We start from the raw sequence: 19436 nt of genomic DNA, 5'->3' as shown, positions 1-19436 counted from the left end.
CTGTTTGGGAGGAGTATCTCAGAGCCTTAATCTGAATTGGCAGTATTCTGCTTAAGTTGAGAGATGGCTATGCTTTTATTTCCACCCTCCCTTTGGACCACAGCTTCTGTGGTCCCTTAAACTAATACCCAGGAACCAAATATTCTGGGTGGAATCATTTCTCCTATATAAAATAGTAGACCTGAAAGCTAAATATTTTGGTGTCTTATCAGTTCCTTTAGTTTTATCATTACCAAGGGGGAAGAGAGCTAACATTTGATAAGCTCTCCCTATGTGCTGGACCAGAGTGCAGGACACTTTACACACTTTTCCCCCCTTTCTGTTCTTCATAACAAGTATATGAGGTAGATTTTATTATAGTTACTTAACAGATAAGGAAAATGAGACTAAGACACTTGTCGACAATTATATAAATGGCAGATTTTATATGGCAAATAAGTGGCTTGATTATATAAATAAAATTATATTTATATTGGAAATTCATATTTATGTGTTTTGGCCACAAACCTTTTTGACTATATCATTCTGCATTCCAGATGAGGTAACTGGAGACTGTCCCCTCCACAACCTACTATACCCTACCTAAACAAGACTGCAGTTCATCCTCTTTAAAAGAAATATGCGAGTATCTTTGGTTTCTTTTATAGTGGAAAGTTGGTGACAAATGTTCTGCCATTTGGTCAGAAGACGGCTGTGTTTACCCAGCTACCATTGCATCAATTGATTTTAAGAGGGAAACCTGCATTGTGGTTTATACTGGATATGGAAATAGGGAGGAGCAAAATATGTCTGATCTACTTTCCCCAGCCTCTGAAGTAGCTAATAATGTAGAACAGAATGCTCAGGAGGTAAGGATACCGGAAGGGGGGGGCGGGGGGCGGTGAATTCTTGGAAGCCGACAGGGGATGAGAAAGTAAACACTATAACTAGTTGTTAGTTTGATCTACTGACGCACTAATTCTTTTTTAATGACACCTTTAGGGATGCCTGTGTGGCTTATTTGGTTAAACGTCTGCCTTCGCCTTAGCAGGGAGCTTGCTTCTCCCTCTGCTCCCCCCGCCCCCCCCGCCCCATTTGTGCACTCTCTCATGCTCGCTCACTCTCAGACAAATAAATCTTTTTAAAAAAATGATACCTTTATAACAAAACACATCTATTTTTTCTTTTTAAAGAATGAAAATGAAAGTCAAATTTCAACAGATGAAAGTGAGAATTCCTCTAGGTCTCCTGGAAATAAACCAGATAACATCAAGTCAAAAGCTGCGCCATGGAACTCTTTTCTCCCTCCACCACCCCCCATGCCAGGATCAGGACTGGGACCAGGAAAGGTAAATTTCTACCCAGAAAAGGTTTCCCAGGAAATAGTTAAGAACTTTCCACCCCTCCATTAAGTGAGTTTTAGCTTTTCTGTGAAACTTTTGTAGTTTTCTGTAGATACTATAAATCTACACTTGAAAATTCTTTGTAAAGGAAATAAGGTGGTAATGCAATGCAGAGTATTTTATACCGAAAGGCTTTCCCAACTATTTATGGAGGATTGCATATTAGTCTAATAATTTAGTGAACTTAAGTTAGAAAGTATTACGATGTTTTATCATCAGCAGGGTATTATGCTCTAGTTCTCCATGTCACTTGGGTAAGTGTGTAAAAATTGGAGGAAAACACAGTATTTACATCTAATACAGATTAAATCCTAAGGTGCTCCCAGATTGTTCCATAGATTAAAATGCAAAATTGTTTTCCTTTATGGTTCTTTTGGCTGTAAGTAACAAATAAACTTAAACAGAAAAGATTTTTATTGGGACACCTGGGTGGCCCAGTTGATTAAGTGTCTGCTTTCGGCCCAGGTCATGATCTCAGGGTCCTGGGATCGAGCCCCGTGTCAGGTTCCCTGCTCAGCGGGAAGTCTGCTTCTCCCTCTGCCTCTGCCCCTCCTCCTCCGCCCCCCCCCCCCCCCGGTTCGTTCTCTCAGATAAATTAATTAGTTAAATCCTTGGAGAAAAAAGATTTTTATTTTTTTAATTTATTTTTTATTTTTAAAGATTTTTATTTATTTATTTGAGAGAGAGAAGACATAGCGAGAGAGGGAACACAAGCACGGGGAGTGAGAGAGGGAGAAGCAGGCTTCCCGCCGAGCAGGGAACCCGACACGGGGCTCGATCCCAGGACCGCTCGGGAATCATGACTTATTAAAGCTTTTTCTGAAGATTTTCTGTGTCAGATTTCTTACTAGATTTATATTACAGTTTCTAGAAAGATCAGACCTCTTAATTTATATATCATACTTCATTGGTTTCAGGGGGCTGGTTTTTCTTATTAAATGAGAGGTTTACTAATTTTTACAATATATGTTCTACAATACTATATGTAACTCAGAGGACATCCATAAAAGGATTATACAATTTAATTAGCAAAATTGTGGGGGAGATAGTCTTTCATGTTTGAAATATCTTGCTAAATACACTACCTCTGATTTATTTGGTAATTAGGAGTCTTTCTTACTTTGATTTTACTTTCTGAATGTTTATATAGAAAGGAAATGAGGAATATTTAGATTTATGAGTCTTCACATTTGGTATATGAAATTCTGTTTCATCTTTTTTGATATAATATTCTGGGTGATTATTTTTACTCTTATGCCATTGAATCTTTTTCCTCCTTTCATGTGTAAATTGGTAAATTAATCTTCCTTTGGAATGTCCTTTACAGCCTGGTCTAAAATTCAGTGGCCCACCACCACCTCCACCACCACCACCACACTTCTTATCATGCTGGCTGCCTCCATTTCCTTCTGGACCACCAGTAAGTGCAAAAGAATTCAGATTAAACCTTGCTTTCATACATACTTAGGGATTTAGCAGCACATAGGTGATTGGGAAATGTCATTTTAGACCATCCCTATGGTCAGATTCTAATGTGTAAAAATTTGAACTAAACCTTAGGTGTTTGTTTTTAATGTACTTCTTCTACCCAGACTCAGTCTTCTTGCTCCCGATTCTGAGCCCGATATTGCCTGCTTCCTTCCTGTCAGAAATTATATCTCATTCTCTAGGGAGGTATCTCTTATTTGAAAGGATTTAATTGCACCATAAATAAGGATTAATGTTTTGCTCTTCCAGATATGCTTAGATGGTAACTTCACATAGACTGCATGGATAACGAATGGTAGACTTCTGGATATCAACAGCAGGATACATACAAGACACTTTGTAGCAAATTGTATGTGTTCCAGTGGGGGCAGCGCAGTTGTTCTACCCAAGACCTTTACTTAAAATGCTGTCTGGGTATTTTTTGAGTAAAACCATAGAAGTATATATACTTGTGATGCCTGGGTGGCTCGGTTGGGCATCCGACTCGTGATTTTGGCTTAGGTCATGATCTCGGGGTCGTGGGATTGAACCGCATGTCGGGCTCCATGGTCAGTGCAGAGTCTGCTTGAGATTCTCTCTCTCCCTCTGCCTCTACCCCTACCCCCAGTCGCACACACATGCTCACTTGCTCTCTCTCTCTCTGTCTCTCTCTTTCTGAATAAATAAAATCTTTTTTTAAAAAAAAAGTATACTAGGGCGCCTGGGTGGCTCAGTCGTTAAGCATCTGCCTTCGGCTCAGATCATGATCCCAGGATCCTGGGATCGAGCCCTGCATTGGGCTCCCTGCTCTGCTGGAGGCCTGCTTCTCCCTCTCCCACTCCCCCTGCTTGTGTTCCCTTTCGCTGTGTTTCTCTGTCAAATAAGAAAAAAAAATTTTAAAAAAGTATAATATACTTAGTCTTTTACCTATAGACTCATAATAGAACAGAATAATAGTTCAAAAATCAAAACAAAATACCTGACATTTTACATGATCTATTGTCTTTTGATTCTTACTCATTTTTATTTTGTTGGTCGTCTTTTTTTTTTTTTTAAAGATTTTATTTATTTATTTGAGAGAGAGAGAATGAGAGATAGAGAGCACGAGAGGGAAGAGAGTCAGAGGGAGAAGCAGACTCCCTGCTGAGCAGGGAGCCCGATGTGGGACTCGATCCCGGGACTCTAGGATCATGATCTGAGCCGAAGGCAGTTACTTAACCAACTGAGCTACCCAGGCGCCCTTTTTGTTGGTCTTCTGTTGTTACTGGTTGGCTTTCTCAAAATGTCAGGTGTTTTTAAAAGTTTTAAATAGGAAATGGCATGAAATGTAAGGGAAGATACAACTAATATCCAGCATTCTCTATGTAAAATGGATGTCCAGACTTCAAATTTTGTTTATTGACTTTAAAGCATATCTTTCTCCATTTCCAGATAATTCCCCCACCACCTCCCATATGTCCAGATTCTTTTGATGATGCTGATGCTTTGGGAAGTATGTTAATCTCTTGGTACATGAGTGGCTATCATACTGGTTACTATATGGTAAGTGACCACTCAGCATCTTTCCTGACAATCACTTTGTCATTATGTGACTTTGTTTTGTTTGTAACTAAAAAGTGGCATGTTATGTTTGGTAGATCCTAAGGGTTGAAAACTACCTTAAAGATTAAAAATACACAATTATTTGTTTAAGGCTTACCTTACTCTTCTGTTGTCCCTGCTAAGTGTAATTGTAGTGCTTTTAAAATATTATCTAAATATTATCTAAATATTAAAATATTATCTAAAATAATATCTAATATGAAAATATTAGAATATTATGAAAGTATTAGATATTATTAGATTATGTTGATAATACGTTTTCTAATTTAATGACACTCTTTCTAAATTATTTTCCAATCTCATTAGTCTTTCTCTTTCAGTCTGAAATAAAATGCATTGTAGGAGATAAAGAATGAATAATACCTAAAAGAAAGGAAAACAAATAGTGTTAGGTTCATTTTGTGCATAGAGGAAGGTCTTAGGTGATAAATGCCAAGCTGGACCTTAGGGACTGAAGCCCCATACTTGTCATTATGTAGTATTGTGATTTATCAAGAAAATCTTAATTTCTTAATTTTAAAGTCAGTAAATTTTTATTTAAAGAATTTTACATGTGATTTCCTTCCACTGCCAATCACTGCAGTTCCTCCAAAGTCAGAATCATAATCTTCAAAATAGCCCTTTTAGAAAGAACTTTGTTCAATCCACAGTTGTGTCAGTCCAGAGTTCTTTCAGTTGGGCTTCTTTGATCTTCCCTTGAATATGGACATACTTCACAAATTCCCCACCTGTAACCTTTTGGATCCAATTTCTTGACCTTAGGACCTTAGAAGTCAAATTGTAGGAAGTACACTGATAGCTATTTTAGCAAATGATCTAGAATTTTTATTCCTTAATTTTTTCTAATATTGAAAAGTCTTGTTACTTCCACTCTACCTCGTGAGCTTAGTGCAAAATGTTATAGGTCTCATTGTCACCACAGCAGTAAACTTGCTGTGATGGAAGCATAACCTGTGTCTCAAGTTGCCTCAATTTTTAAATTTTTTAAAAGGAAGCTGTTATGCCATGCTGAGATTATGATGTGATATTGTAGGTACTTCAATTTCTGGTTAATATATAGAAGAAGAAAAAAACTGACTTGAAGGAGTAATTTTTTAAGTGTATTACCTGTACATGCTCCCAGTAATACTATTATTTAAAAGCTAATCTTGAGCTGCTGTATAACCTTGGTATATTTGTATTGTATGATGAAGTTCCCCTTTTAATTACCAAAAAGATAATGGAAAGTAGCAAATTAACAGTTTGTAATTTGAGGCCAAGCACTTAACTTGCTAAGCTTCCATTTTCTGCACTTCACATTTCTTTGCATATATTTTTTATTATGAAATATTTTGAAAAATATTACGTAGGGGCACCTGGGTGGCACAGTTGGCTGGGTGTCACTCTTGGTTTCAGCTCTGGGTGTGGTCTCAAGATGGTGGTCTCAAGCCCTGCCTCAGGCTCAGCGCAAAGTCTGCTTGGGATTCTCTCTCCCTCTCCCTCCCCACCCCGCCCACGCTCACATGCTCTTTCTCTCTAAAATAAATAAATCTAAAAATATATGTATAACATATAAGTAAACTATTGATGTAACTTGTGTTTATTTTTCAATTTTTTAAAACAAAAAGCTCTTTTACCCAAATGCACCATATTTTGACTTATTTTCAGGTTCATATTATGCATAGGTTCATGGTTTTATTTGGTCATTATGGTAAACTTTTTATTGAAATACATATGCAGAAAACTGTATATATTAGAAGTGAACAGCTTGGTTAAAAACATTATTGGGACGCCTGGGTGGCTCAGTCGGTTAAGCATCTGCCTTCAGCTCAGGTCATGATCCCATGGATCAAGTCCCACACTGGGCTCCTTGCTCAGCAGGAATCCTGCTTCTGCCTCTGCCTGCAGCTCCCCCCTGCTTGTGAGCGTGTGCTCTCTCTCTCGGACAAATAAAAATCTTTTAAAAAGGAAAGAGAGCTGTATTTAAAAAAAAAAAACATTATCATAATCCTAAAGCCTCCTTATATCTTCTTCTAGTCACTACAATCCCTTTCCCAAGGGTAACCATCTTCCTTTTTTTTTTTGTAGAGATTTTATTTATTTGACACAGAGAGACACAGCGAGAGAGGGAACACAAGCAGGGGGAGTGGGAGAGGGAGAAGCAGGCCTCCCGCGGAGCAGGGAGCCTGATGTGGGGCTCAATCCCAGGACCCCAGGATCATGACCTGAGCCAAAGGCAGACGCTTAACCATCTGAGCCACCCAGGCGCCCCAAGAAAAAATCACTTTTAATACATCCTATGGCCTCTAAAGTATGGATTAATAGTAAAGTGGAAAGCTAATATATATGTAGGGAAAGTGGGACCTGTGGGAGCTAGAAGAGAGGACTAGGACACCTGGGTTAGACCTGACCGGGAAAAAAAATACTGAGTACGGATCCTGCTCCTTTTAACTTTTCAACTGTTCTTTAGTATGTAGTGGTCTCTAATGGTTCTATTTTAGTAAATGAGTGTGACACAGTGGTATTTTACTTGACAGAATTAGGGTATAAGTTGGCTCAGGAACATCACTGGACTTTGTGAAAGAAGAAAACTTCTTAATTACAGCCTAATAATTGTTTACTCTGGGATCCCTTTTAAAGCACATTTGAAGGTTATAAACTTATTTTCTGATGATATTTTCTTAAGTAGAATTAGTAAAATGTCTTATATGAACAAAGCAAAGCGTAAATGTGTGTGCTATTCTTTTAAATCCCTTTATGTTTCCTTACAGGGTTTCAAACAAAACCAAAAAGAAGGAAGGTGCTCACATTTCAATTAAGAAGTAAGTCTACCATCATTATAAAAGTGAATCTTTAGTATAAATTTCATAGTTTGTGGAAAACATATGTTTAAAAATTGAAATGGTGGGGCGCCTGGGTGGCTCAGTCAGTTAAGCGTCTGTCTTCAGATCAGGTCATGTTCCTGGGTCCTGGGATCCAGCCCCATGTCAGGCAGGCTCCCTGCTCACTGGGGAGCCTGCTGCTCCCTTTCCCTCGGCCCTTCCCCCCTGCTTGTGCTGGCTCTCTTTCTCTCTCTCTCTCTCTCTCAAATAAATAAAATCTTTTTTAAAAAATTTAAAAATTGGGCGCCTGGGTGGCTCAGTCCTTAAGCATCTGCCTTCGGCTGAGGTCATGATCCCAGGGTCCTGGGATCGAGCCCCGCATCCAGCTCCCCGCTCCGCGGGAAGCCTGCTTCTCCCTCTCCCACTCCCCCTGCTTGTGTTCCCTCTCTCACTGTGTCTCTCTGTCACATAAATAAAATCTTTAAAAAACAAAAATAAATAAATAATTGATATGTTAAAAAATAAGTTAATAGAAAACTATTAAATACATTTTTAATTATTTATTTTTAATTCAAGTACAATTAACATACAGTGTTATTAGTTTCAGGTATACAACACAATGATTCAACAGTTGTACACACTATTCTATACTCATTACACGTGTACTTCTAATTCCCTTCACCCATTTCACCCATGCACCCACCAACCTCCCCTCTGTCGACCGCGTTTGCTTTCTATATTTAAGAGTCAGTTTGGGGGCACCTGGGTGCCACAGTTGGTTAAGCATCCAACTCTTGGTTTAAGCTCAGGTCATGATCTCAGGGTCATGAGATTGAGCCTCATAATCAGGCTCCGTGCTCAGTGCAGAGTCTGCTTGAGTTTATCTCTCTTCTGTCTCTCTGTCCTCCGCCCCTCCCGCCTGTGCACTTCCTCTCTCTCTAATACATAAATAAATTCTTAAAAAAAAAAAAAAAAAAAAGACTCTTTTTTGTTTTGTGTTTTTTCTTGGATCCTTGGTTTTGTTTCTTAAATTTCACATATAAGTGAAATCATACGGTATTTGCTTTTCTCCCATTTAAATTCACTTTCACTATATTCTCTACATCCATCAATGTTGTCTCAAATGGCAAAGTTTCATTCTTACTTATGGCTGAGTAATATTCCATTGTATGTGTAATGTACAACACATCTTCCTTTTGTGTTTGTCTATCAGTGAATAGTTGGGTTGCTTCCATATCTTCACTATTGCAAGTAATGCTGTAATAAACATAGGGATGCATATATCTTTTCAAATTAGTATTTTTGTTTTCCTTGGGCAAATAGCCAGTAGTGGAATGACCAATCATATGGCCTATTTTTAATTTTTTGAGGAACCTCCATACTGTTTTCCCCAGTGGCTGCACCAGTTTGCATTCCCACCAGCAGTACATGAGGGTTCCTTTTTCTCCACATCCTCACCAACACCTGTTGTTTCTTGTGCTGTTGATTTTAGCCATTCTGACTGCTGTGAGGTGATACCTCATTCTGGTTTTGAAATGCATTTCCCTGATCATTAGTGATGTTGAGCATCTTTTCATGTGTCTGTTGGCCGTCTGTATGTCTTCTTTAGAAAAATGTCCATGTTGTCTTCTCATTTTTCAGTTGGATTGTTTGATTATTTTCATGTTGAGTTGCACACATTCTTTATATATTTTGGATATTAAGCCCTTAATTGAATATATCATTTGCAAATATCTTCTCCCATTCGGTAGGTTGCCTTTTCATTTTATTGGGTTTCTTTTTATTTTGGTGTAATCCCAGTAGTTTATTTTTGTTTTTATTTGCCTTACCAAAGGAGACATATCTAGAAAAATGTTTCTATAGTTAATGTCAAAGTGATGACTGCCTATGTTTTCTTTTAGGAATTTTATGGTTTCAGGTCTCACATTAAAGTGTTTAATGCATTTAGAGTTTATTTTTGTGTACAGTGCAAGAAAGTGGTCCAGTTTTATTCTTTTGTATATAGCTGTCCAATTTTCCCAACACTGTTTGTTGAAGAGATTGGCTTTCCCCCATTGTATGTTCTTGCCTCCTTTGTTGAAGAATAATTACCAAATGAGCGTGGGTTTATTTCTGGGGTTCTCATGTATATTCCATTGATCCGTGTGTTTTTGTGTGTGCGCCCGTACCATACGTTTTGATCAGTACAGCTTTGGAGTCTATCTTGAAATCTGAGTTTGTTATACCCTCCAGTTTGGTTCATCTTTTTTAAGATTGCTTTGGCTATTCAAGGTCTTTTGTGGTTCCCTACAAATTTTAGGATTATTTGTTCTAGTTCTGTGGAAGATGCTGTGTATTTTAATAGGGATTGCATTAAATTTATAGATTGCTTTGGATAGCATGGACTTTTTTTTTTTTTTTAAGATTTTATTTATTTGACAGAGAGAGACACAGCGAGAGAGGGAACACAAGCAGGGGGAGTGGGAGAGGGAGAAGCAAGCTTCCCGCCAAGCAGGGAGCCCGATGCGGGGCTCGATCCCAGGACCCTGGGATCATGCATGACTTGAGCCGATGGCAGACGCTTAACAACTGAGCCACCCAGGCACCCCCTGCATTTCTACATACTAATAATGAGCTAGTAGAGACAGAAGATAAGAAAACAATCCCATTTACAATTGCACCCAAACCAATAAAACACTTAAGAATAAAATTAACCAAGGAGGTTAAAGACCTGTACACCAAAAACTCTGTAACACTGATGAAAGAAATTGAAGATAACAAAAACAAACAGAAAGATAGTCCATGTTCATGGAGGAAAAATACTATTAAAATGTCCATGCTAGGGGCACCTGGGTGGCTCAGTTGTTAAGTGTCTGCCTTCGGCTCAGGTCATGATCCCAGGTCGTGGGATCAAGCCCCGCATCGGGCTCCCTGCTCCGTGGGAAGCCTGCTTCTCCCTCTCCCTCTCCCACTCCCCCTGCTTGTGTTCCCTCTCTCGCTGTCTCTCTCTCTCTGTCAAGTAAATAAAATCTTAAAAAAAAAAAAAAAGCAACAGTTTTCTCTACCTTGATTTTGTATCCTGTGACTTTACTGAATTCATTCATCAGTTCTAGTCATTTTTTGGTGTAGTCTTTAGGGTTTTCTATATATAGTAGTATTAAATACATTTTGATGTCAAAACAATTTGATAAAAGGTTGATCTACGTTGTCTCATGATGTCAAAGTATCATCTCAGCAAGTACTTGGTTAGTGGTGTGGAAAAAAAACATCTTTACAGTGAAGAGATCCTTAGAATAGTGATGATACTGCACCACTGTGGTGGGACAGCCAGACTTGGTTTTTGATTTATGATGCAGTATGAAATAGACTGAATCATCTATGAAGTGTTTTGGTCAAAAGAGTTTAACTGGAATTTAATTAAGCCTATAAGATCTTTTCCACTTACTGGAAACAACTGGGGATAGAGCAACAAGTTAAATGACCCCAGAAAAGAAATGATCAGATAGGTCTAGAATGTGAAAGGTTTTATTTATTTATTTATTTTTAAATGTTTTAGAAGGTAACTGGCTTCCTTTCTTCAAAAAGTCAGTGAAAGAGAAAAAAGGTAGGGAGTAACTGTTCTAGATTAAAAGTGACTTAAGAGGCATAACAGCCAAATGCATTGTGGCCGTGGTTGAAATTCGGTTTGAAGGGCCATCTATAAAAAGCTTGAGGGTTGAAGAAATTTGAATATGGACTGGACTTTAAATGAAATTAGATAATTATTGCTAATTTATGATATGATGAGGGTGTTGTAATATATGGAAGAATGTCTTTTTAAATTTGCATACTCAAGTATTTGTAAGTGAAGTGTTAAAATGTCATGAATATCTTTTTAAATGATTTAGCAAAATGTACATGTGCATGAAGCATATATGGCTATTGAATCCAAGTGGTGTGCACATGGATGTTCATTGTACTATTTTTTCTATTTTCTGTATGTTTGAAAAGTATGTAAGAAAAATGTTCAGTATTTTTAAATTAGCCAAAGCTGTGTGTCTATAATTGTATTTCTTTTTCATGTATTATTTTATACTTTCAGTCCATATTCATCTATATTTGATAGAGATGCCATCATAGCATTTTGTGCACACATGTGTATCTGCACTTAATATCACATTTTAATGTTTTTTTACATATTTCTGTCTGATTGTTTGCCTACATGTTATGCCACTGTTCTTTCAGTTAAGTAGTTTTTGGCATTCTGGATAACATTACAGTGGGTACCTTCTTATATGTGGTAATTTGATTTTGTTCTTTCATAGCCTTCAGGTAAATTTCTATGGTGACTGTGTGATAGAAGATTGTGGACGTTATGCTTCTTGATGGATGTTTCCATGTTGCCTTGAGAAGTAGATTTTGAAAAATGTTTTTTTCTTGTCAATTTCAAAATGAGTGTTGCATTCCTGGGAGGAGTGTTTTGAAAATTACACACATCATTACATTTTAAAAATATAGTTACCCAGGTGAACCTAGCTGGCTCAGTGAGTAGAGCATGCAACTCTTGATCTTGGGGTTGTGAGTTCAAGCCCCTTGTGGGGTGTAGAGATTACGTAAAAATAAAAATTTTTTTTACGATTTTTTTACAATTTATTTGAGAGAGAGAGAGTGAGCATGAGAGGAGGGACGGTCAGAAGGAGAAGCAGACTCCCTGCTTAGCAGGGAGCCCAATGTGGGACTCGATCCTGGGACTCCAGGATCATGACCTGAGCCGAAGGCAGCCGCTTAACCAACTGAGCCACCCAGGCGCCCTAAAAATAAAATCTTAAATTCACCAATGTAGCTATGCTTCATTGTCACAGTTAGAAACTGAATGATGACCCTGGAGCATGGCCTAATAGAACCTGGCGTTTGCCTCTTTTCAGCATTGTTAATGCTCTTGAGAGCATCTGCCAGGACACTGACGTGCGCCACTATGGCAGCCCGGAAAGATGGCGGAGAGCTATATTTCACTTTAAATAAAACCAGTTCTTGGTTTCCAGGCAGAAGACACATGTGAAGCATTGTACCTAAACATTAATGAGTCTTTGTGTTTAGATAACAATTTCTTGAGTAAATAAAATCTTACCTTATGGAATTTGGTTTCAATAGACTCCTTAGGTATATTGAGGAAACTAAAAACTGCCACATGAAATTTTTCTCCTTTTTATAAGTAATAATAATAGCCATATTTTTTGAGTGATTACTGGGTGCTCTAGGCATAGGTTACTTCATTTAATCTTTATAGCACCATCAAGTTAGATATTATTATTATTCCCATTTTACAAACAAGAGAAAGACTCACAGAGGTGAAATGATTTCTCTTTTGGCCAGAGTAAATGGTGGCACTCCATATGACCTCAGAACTCTCCCTCCAGCTCTCAGCCCCCCTGCAGCTGCTTCCAGGCTCCATGCTAGCTGCATAATCTAGGATTTGGGCGAGTTACCAAAGTAGAATTTTGACACAAATTTCTGGAGCTCCCCATTTTCTTTTTTTGTTTGTTTTTGTTTTGTTTTAAATTTATTTTTTTTTTTGATGTAGTGTTCCATGATTCATTGTTTGCGTATAACACCCAGTGCTCCATGCAGAACGTGCCCTCTTTAATACCCATCACCAGGCTAACCCATCCCCCACCCCCCCCCAGAACCCTCAGTTTGTTTCTCAGACTCCACAGTCACTCGTGATTCATCTCCCCCTCCGAGTCCCCCCCCTTTCGTTTTTCCCTTCCTACTATCTTCTTTTTTTTTTTGAACATATAATGTATTACTTGTTTCAGGGGTACAGGGGTACGGGGTACAGTGATTCATCAGTCTTGCACAATTCACAGCGCTCAGCATAGCACATACCCTCCCCAGTGTCTATCACTCTGCCACCCCATCCCTCCCACCCCCCACCACTCCAACAACCCTCAGTTTGTTTCCTGAGATTAAGAATTCCTCATATCAGTGAGATCATAAGACGTATATCTTTGTCTGACTGACTTATTTCGCTTAGCATAATACCCTCTAGTTCCATCCACGTCGTTACAAATGGCAAGATTTCATTCCTTTTGATGGCTGCATAATATTCCACTGTATGTATGTGTGTGTGTGTGTGTGTGTGTGTACACCACATCTTCTTTATCCATTCATCTATCAGTGGACATCTGGGCTCTTTCCATAGTTTGGCTCTTGTGGACATTGCTCCTATAAACATCAGGGTGCATGTACCCCTTCAGATCCCTACATTTGTATCTTTGGGGTAAATAGTAGTGCAATTCCTGGGTCGTATGGTTGGAGCTCCCCATTTTCAAATCCCTGCTCTCTAGACCCTACCTTTTCAGATACCAGCTCCCTTAATCCAGGACCCAAACTCTCTCTTCATTCCATGTATGAAGAACAGTACCTGTTCCAGCTCCACCTTCCATGCTGCAGTTTGGAAATCGTGTGCAGCCAAAATGGGCTGAACGGAAAACTCAGCCCTAAGTGTTTGCTTTTCCCCTGGCTCTCTGCCCTGTGCTATCTGTTGCCCAATGCCCAGTTTCATAATCTACGGCAGGAAAACAAGTACACTGCCAACTGTTCCTCCTATTATTTTTAAGTTTATGTATTTAATTAATCTACACCCAGCATGGGAGTCACACAGTCTTCAGACTGAGCCAACCAGGCACCCCGTTCCTTCTATTTTTAAACAAACATTTCATCGTATTTTTCTTGAATACTTGATTCGATGACACAGTTCACTGCATCACCTTTCCCATTCTGTAACAATTTTCTGTTATTCCATGTTTTTAAAAAGATTACTGTGATTGTTAAAACCAAATATATGAAACAATGATCTTATACTCTATATTTCTCAAGTACCTAAGAATAATGTGCCACATTTGGGGTCACTGCTAAATATTTCTACATGGCAATAATACATCTATTTTGGGCTTTTTTGTTTAACATAGTTCCATAGAATTATTTCTGTGTATTGATGATAATTTCATGTATTGAGCTTTAGATTCTAAGTAGTTCTGTAAGGATCATTGTATGTTGTCATATTGCTTCCCCCAGAGAATAGGCTAGTTAATGCCTTTATTCTTCCCACCTACCTAATTGCTAGAGTATCCACATGTTATAGCTTAAGAATTATTTCTTTTTCCATTGTTATTTATGAAATAAAAGTTCTAAAATAATTTGAATCTATTTTTTGAACATTACACATTTCCCCCAATACCTGGAAGTAAAGCATTTCTGTGAAACCTTTCATAATCTAAAATAGCATAAAGCCAAGAAGTACCATTTACCATTAATTTATATGGAAACTTTTTTAACATCCCAGATGACAGAAGTAACCTCTCAGGATTTTCTGGTACTTTGGTACACAACTTGCTAGCGGATGCAGAAAATAAATCGAGATAAAGCACAGATGCTCACAGTTCAGAAATAGGACAGCTGGATGCTGACTGAGACACCAGGGAAGGAGTCTAGCAGTGCCTTTGCAAAACACACACTGAATGTTGTTTCTCTCTTTTGCCTTTTTTCATAAAAACGTAAATCTTCGGGGCACCTGGGTGGCCCAGTCGTTAAGCGTCTGCCTTCGGCTCAGGTCATGATCCTGGGGTCCTGGGATCGAGCCCCGCATCGGGCTCCCTGCTCCGCGGGGAGCCCACCTCTCCCTCTCCCACTCCCCCTGCTGTGTTCCCGCTCTCGCTGTGTCTCTCTCTGTCAAATAAATAACTAAAATCTTAAAAAAAAAAAGTAAATCTTCGGATTTCTTTTGGTTAGTGAAAACAGGTGCTGCTAGTGTGGGTATTTGGTATAAAGCAGAGTGGCCTAACAAACTTTCAAAAAGCATGGGGATACTTGTATTCAGTTTATTTTTTTAAATAACTACATTGTTAGGGCACCTGGGTGGCTCAGTCGGTTAGGCCTCCGACTCTTGATTTTGGCTCGGGTCGTGATCTCGAGGTCGTGGGGACAGGCTCTGCGCTCAGCGTGGAGTCTGCTTGTCCCTCTCCTGCTCTTCCTCCTGCTGTGTGCTCTCTCTCTCTCTCAAATAAATAAAAAACAACACTGTTGCTTGTTATATAGAGCAATCTTATAGAAAGATCCATTTAAATGAAAAAAAGTAAGATGCAGAAGTGTAGTCTACCTGCCTTTTATGTAAATATACATTTACGAACATGTCTGTGTGTGCATTGAGGGTCACTTCAGGGTGATACTGAAGTTATCTCTGAAGAGGGACTAGAAGGTAGGCATGTGAGAGAGACCTCACAGCATACCCTTTGATGTCTTGTGCTTGTGTGTGTGCGCTGTGTACATTTACTGACAGTAAAAATAAGTATGTCATTGAAATAAATCTGGTAAGATGTTTCTGTTATTACTCCTTTCAACTTTTTAAATTTTTCATTTTTATAGGTAATTCATACAGTATTCTCTAATAGGTAAGTGCTTTTTCCTCAACATTTTTTGGAGAATACTCCATACCAGTATCTAAAACTGCCTTGTTTTTAAAGTTGCATGGTATTTTCATGTAGAGATGTGGCCCATACTTATTTGAGCTCTTATGGATGGAATTTTAGGCAGTTCCCAATGGTTTGCTATTTAATGCTACAGTTAGTATTCTTTTACAGAATTCTTTTTGTAGATTTGTGAATACATTTTTAGAATTACCTTAATAGAATCTAGAATTTTAATAGTTTTTTGCCATGTTGCTCTTAATAGAGACTGTCTTTAATATTCTCACCAACGTTGAGAGTTCCTGTTTCCCCCATTCTTTTCAATAATCTTAATGACTGAGCCACCCAGGCGCCCCCCCCTTTAAAGATTTTTATTTATTTGACAGAGATACGAGAGCAGGAACACAAGCAGGGGGAGTGGGAGAGCGCATTCTTTTCAATAATCCTTTGGATTCTTGTCAATCTAATAGTTGGAAATGGTTATGTCACTATAATTTTTTTATTTTATTGTAAAGTTCAGCATCCTTTCATGTGTTTAAAAGCTATATTTCTTTGCTGAAAACTTTATATCACCTTTGCCTACTTTTTAACTGGGATATAGATTTCTCCTTTTTGATTTGCAGGAATTCTTTATATGTTATGGAAACCATCCCTCCGTGATATGAGTTGCAAATACTTGTTTTCTAGTTTATCATTTATTTGACCTTGCTTTTGGTGTTAGTGATTATTGCCTTTTTAACAGATATGTTTACCTTCCTATATCTGTGTGATAATTTTCCTTTTATCAGTTTAGATATTTGTTTACTTTTAATTCTTGTTTTTCAAATTTTATCGATAGTCAATTCTCATTATTCACAGATTATGTATTTGCAGATTTGCCTGCTCACTGAAATTTATCTGTATTGCCCAAGTCAATAATTACAGCACTTTTGCCATATCATTCATAGACAAGTGCAGAGTGGCAAAAAATTTGAGTCATCCGACATAGACATTCACACTTGAGCTTGAGCAATGTTCTGTCTTCATCTTTCTTTTTTAAAAGATTATATTTATTTATTTAGAGAGCACAAGGGGAGGGAAAGAGAGAATCTCAAGCAGACTCCCTGCAGAGTACAGAGATCTCACGACCCTGAGATCATGACTTGAGCCAAAGTCGAGAGTTGGTTGCCTGACTGAGCCACCCAGGTGCCCCATCTTCATCTTTCATCTCATACTATGAACAAGCATTCTTTGCACAGTCTTTTTAGTGCTACATTTTTCACATTTCTGTGCTTTTTCGCTCTTTAAAGTGGCCCCCAAACATTGTGCTTTGTGTTACCAAGTGCAAGAAACTGTGAGGTGCCTTACAGAGAAAATGTGTTGGTTAAGCTTCATTCAGGCATGAGTTACAGTGCTTTTGGCCATGATTTAGTGTTAGAATCATCAGTATAAAGTAACTTGTCTTTCAACAGAAACACACATTTTAAAAGGTATTCATCCGTTGATAAAAATGTGACTAAAGGCTTGCCTGAGCATAGCTCTCTATTTCTTCTAGGAGCAGGGGCTCAGTTTTCACAGATTCATTGTCCTGTTGTTGTTTTTTAAGATTTTACTTACTCATTTGAGAGAGCGAGCGAGTGCGAGATAGCAAGCATGGTGGGGGGAGGGGCTAAAGGAGAGAGGGAGAAGCAGACTTCCCACTGAGCAGGGAGCCCCACATGGGCTTGATCTCAGGGTGGCGAGTGTCCACGCTGAGCGTGGAGACAACCAAAAAAAAGTAATAGTGACTTTTTTAAGATTTTATAACTTGAAAGAGAGCGAGCGAGAGAGTGAGTGAGAGCACAAGCAGGGGAGGGACAGACGGAGAGGGAGAAGCAGGCTCCCCGCAGAGCAGGGAGACCAATGTGGGACTCGATCCCAGGACCCTGGGATCATGACCTGAGCCAAAGGCAGACGCTTAACGACTGAGCCACTCAGGCGCCCCATATAGTGACTTTTTAGAACATAACTACCATGAATAATGAGAATTGAGTGTATTTATTTTGAAGTCATTCTACAAGCAGTTTACACAAGAATAGAGATAGTGAAAATAACTTTGTTAGTAACTTCAGTGAGAATTCAAATACAACAAACCCAAGTTTTTATTCCGTATTTTCCCAGTATTTAATGTGTGTGTGTGTGTATGTGTATCTAAAGTGGGTAACATTCTTTGGAGTCAACTTACTGTTCATTAGTTGTTATGCATGAGGCTGTATTTATCTTATACTGATTCTAGATTTCAAATACATTTTTTACTGTGCTCTTTCTTATTATTTTGATGATTCTTCCTGGATTTCATTAAAACAATACTTTTGAGATTTCATGGCTCATAATTTTGTTAAATGGACAGATTACAGGTCCCTTCTTTGTTGTGTAACAGCAAAATATTTCATTTTTACATTTATTAGCACCAGTAGAAATGAGCAGTCCAGTTACTGTTTTTCATTTCTGTATCATCTGTTAGCTTCCATTTACTTCTGTATACACATCTTTCTTCTGCATTTGTCCACTCGCAGCTTTATCAAGTGAATTTTGGTGCATAAGCCTCATAAAAGGTGAACACTGGCTGGGGAGAGGGGAAAATGAATACTGTTACATGTTTGTTTTTTAGCAAAGTGGGATAGTTCACGTTTTTACCACAAAATATTATGGTGAAATCCTCCCTGTTTAAGGACTGAATGACATTACTGTATTTCCTTTTTTGTCCTCAGAAATATATCAGTTCTTGAGTTGGAAAAAATGCACCTAAGTAGCATATGCCATTTTGAAGACTCATCATCTGAGACTTTGCTTATAGGAACAAGGTCACCACCACTGTTAGTCTACAGTAGGGATCACAAATTTTTCTTAAGGGCAGCTGACTCAGTCGGAAGAGCATGTGACTCTTGATCTTGGGGTTGTGAGTTCGAGCTCCACATTGGGTTGTAGAGATTACTTTTCAAAAATAAGAAAATGAGGGGCACCTGGGTGGCTCAGTTGTTAAGCGTCTGCCTTCGGCTCAGGTCATGATCCCAGGGTCCTGGGATCGAGCCCCACATCGGGCTCCCTGCTCCGCGGGAAGCCTGCTTCTCCCTCTTCCACTCCCCGTTTATGTTCCCGCTCTCTCTCTCTGTCAAATAAATAAAATCTTAAAAAAAAAAAAAATGAAAAGACTAAGAAATAATATTTTAAATTTTTTTTCTGGGGCACCTGGGTGGCCAGTTGGTTGGGCAACTGCCTTCGGCTCGGGTCATGATCCCAGTGTGCTGGGATCAGTCCCCACATTGGGCTCCCTGCTCTGTCCTCTCCCTATGCCTACCGTTCCCCCTGCTTGTGCGCTGTCAAATAAATAAAAATCTTTAAAAAAATTTAAAAAATTAAAAATAAAAATTTTTTTTTCTTAAAAGACTAGATAGTAAATACATTAGTCCATAGTTGTCCAACTGCTGGTCTAGATGTTGCTGTCTCTGCATTCATCTTCTAACTGGTTTAATAATTATGAAAATATTTCGTTTGCCAATTTTGTTCTCTGTGCTATTACAGAGAATGAAAAAGTCTGAACTGTCAACTGTTTTCAAGGAAGGCTTAAAAAAAAAAAAAAACTTCAGGGATGAAGGGCGGTGTCTCCAGACTTCCCTTAAAACATCTTGAAAATCCAGTACTTTGGGCAACAGAATAAGAGAACTGAAGGATGATGTAATAGTGATCATCTCATTGTTGATGATTTATTTCATCATCGTTTTAGGTGATTCTGTCCTTCCATG

At 38.5% G+C, this 19436-nt stretch overlaps 2 protein-coding genes and 1 non-coding gene across 7 annotated transcripts in view; 1 reads left to right on the top strand and 2 right to left on the bottom strand.

The window, feature by feature from the left end:
* The window catches only part of LOC114198234 (survival motor neuron protein-like), a 36545-nt gene that overhangs the window by 15128 nt on the left and 1981 nt on the right, over nucleotides 1–19436 (top strand). For 2 of the 3 annotated variants that reach the window (XM_088023343.1, XM_088023341.1), the window contains 6 exons: nucleotides 648–848; nucleotides 1173–1328; nucleotides 2710–2802; nucleotides 4281–4391; nucleotides 7202–7252; nucleotides 15635–15660. In XM_088023343.1, the coding sequence (XP_087879469.1) occupies nucleotides 648–848; nucleotides 1173–1328; nucleotides 2710–2802; nucleotides 4281–4391; nucleotides 7202–7249 (609 nt within the window). In that variant the 3' untranslated portion in view covers nucleotides 7250–7252; nucleotides 15635–15660. The remainder of the gene's footprint in view (nucleotides 1–647; nucleotides 849–1172; nucleotides 1329–2709; nucleotides 2803–4280; nucleotides 4392–7201; nucleotides 7253–15634; nucleotides 15661–19436) is intronic. The other variant, XM_088023342.1, reaches the window with a different exon arrangement.
* On the bottom strand, nucleotides 5345–5448 carry LOC114198283 (small nucleolar RNA SNORA1). The gene has a single exon (XR_003607078.1). It is a non-coding gene; the product is annotated as a small nucleolar RNA SNORA1 (small nucleolar RNA).
* The window catches only part of GTF2H2 (general transcription factor IIH subunit 2), a 43606-nt gene continuing 41842 nt past the window's right edge, over nucleotides 17673–19436 (bottom strand). For 2 of the 3 annotated variants that reach the window (XM_088023333.1, XM_088023338.1), the window contains one exon: nucleotides 17673–18259. The gene's annotated coding sequence lies outside the window, so the exon portion shown is untranslated. The remainder of the gene's footprint in view (nucleotides 18260–19436) is intronic. The other variant, XM_088023336.1, reaches the window with a different exon arrangement.

This window comes from Eumetopias jubatus, unplaced genomic scaffold (genome assembly GCF_037043125.1).
Source record: "Eumetopias jubatus isolate StellerSeaLion01/CBP00866 unplaced genomic scaffold, mEumJub1_p1.0 scaffold_5, whole genome shotgun sequence".
Lineage (NCBI taxonomy): Eukaryota > Metazoa > Chordata > Mammalia > Carnivora > Otariidae > Eumetopias > Eumetopias jubatus.
The sequence above is the reverse complement of the archived record's forward strand: the minus strand, read 5'-3'. Positions and strand labels throughout refer to the sequence as shown.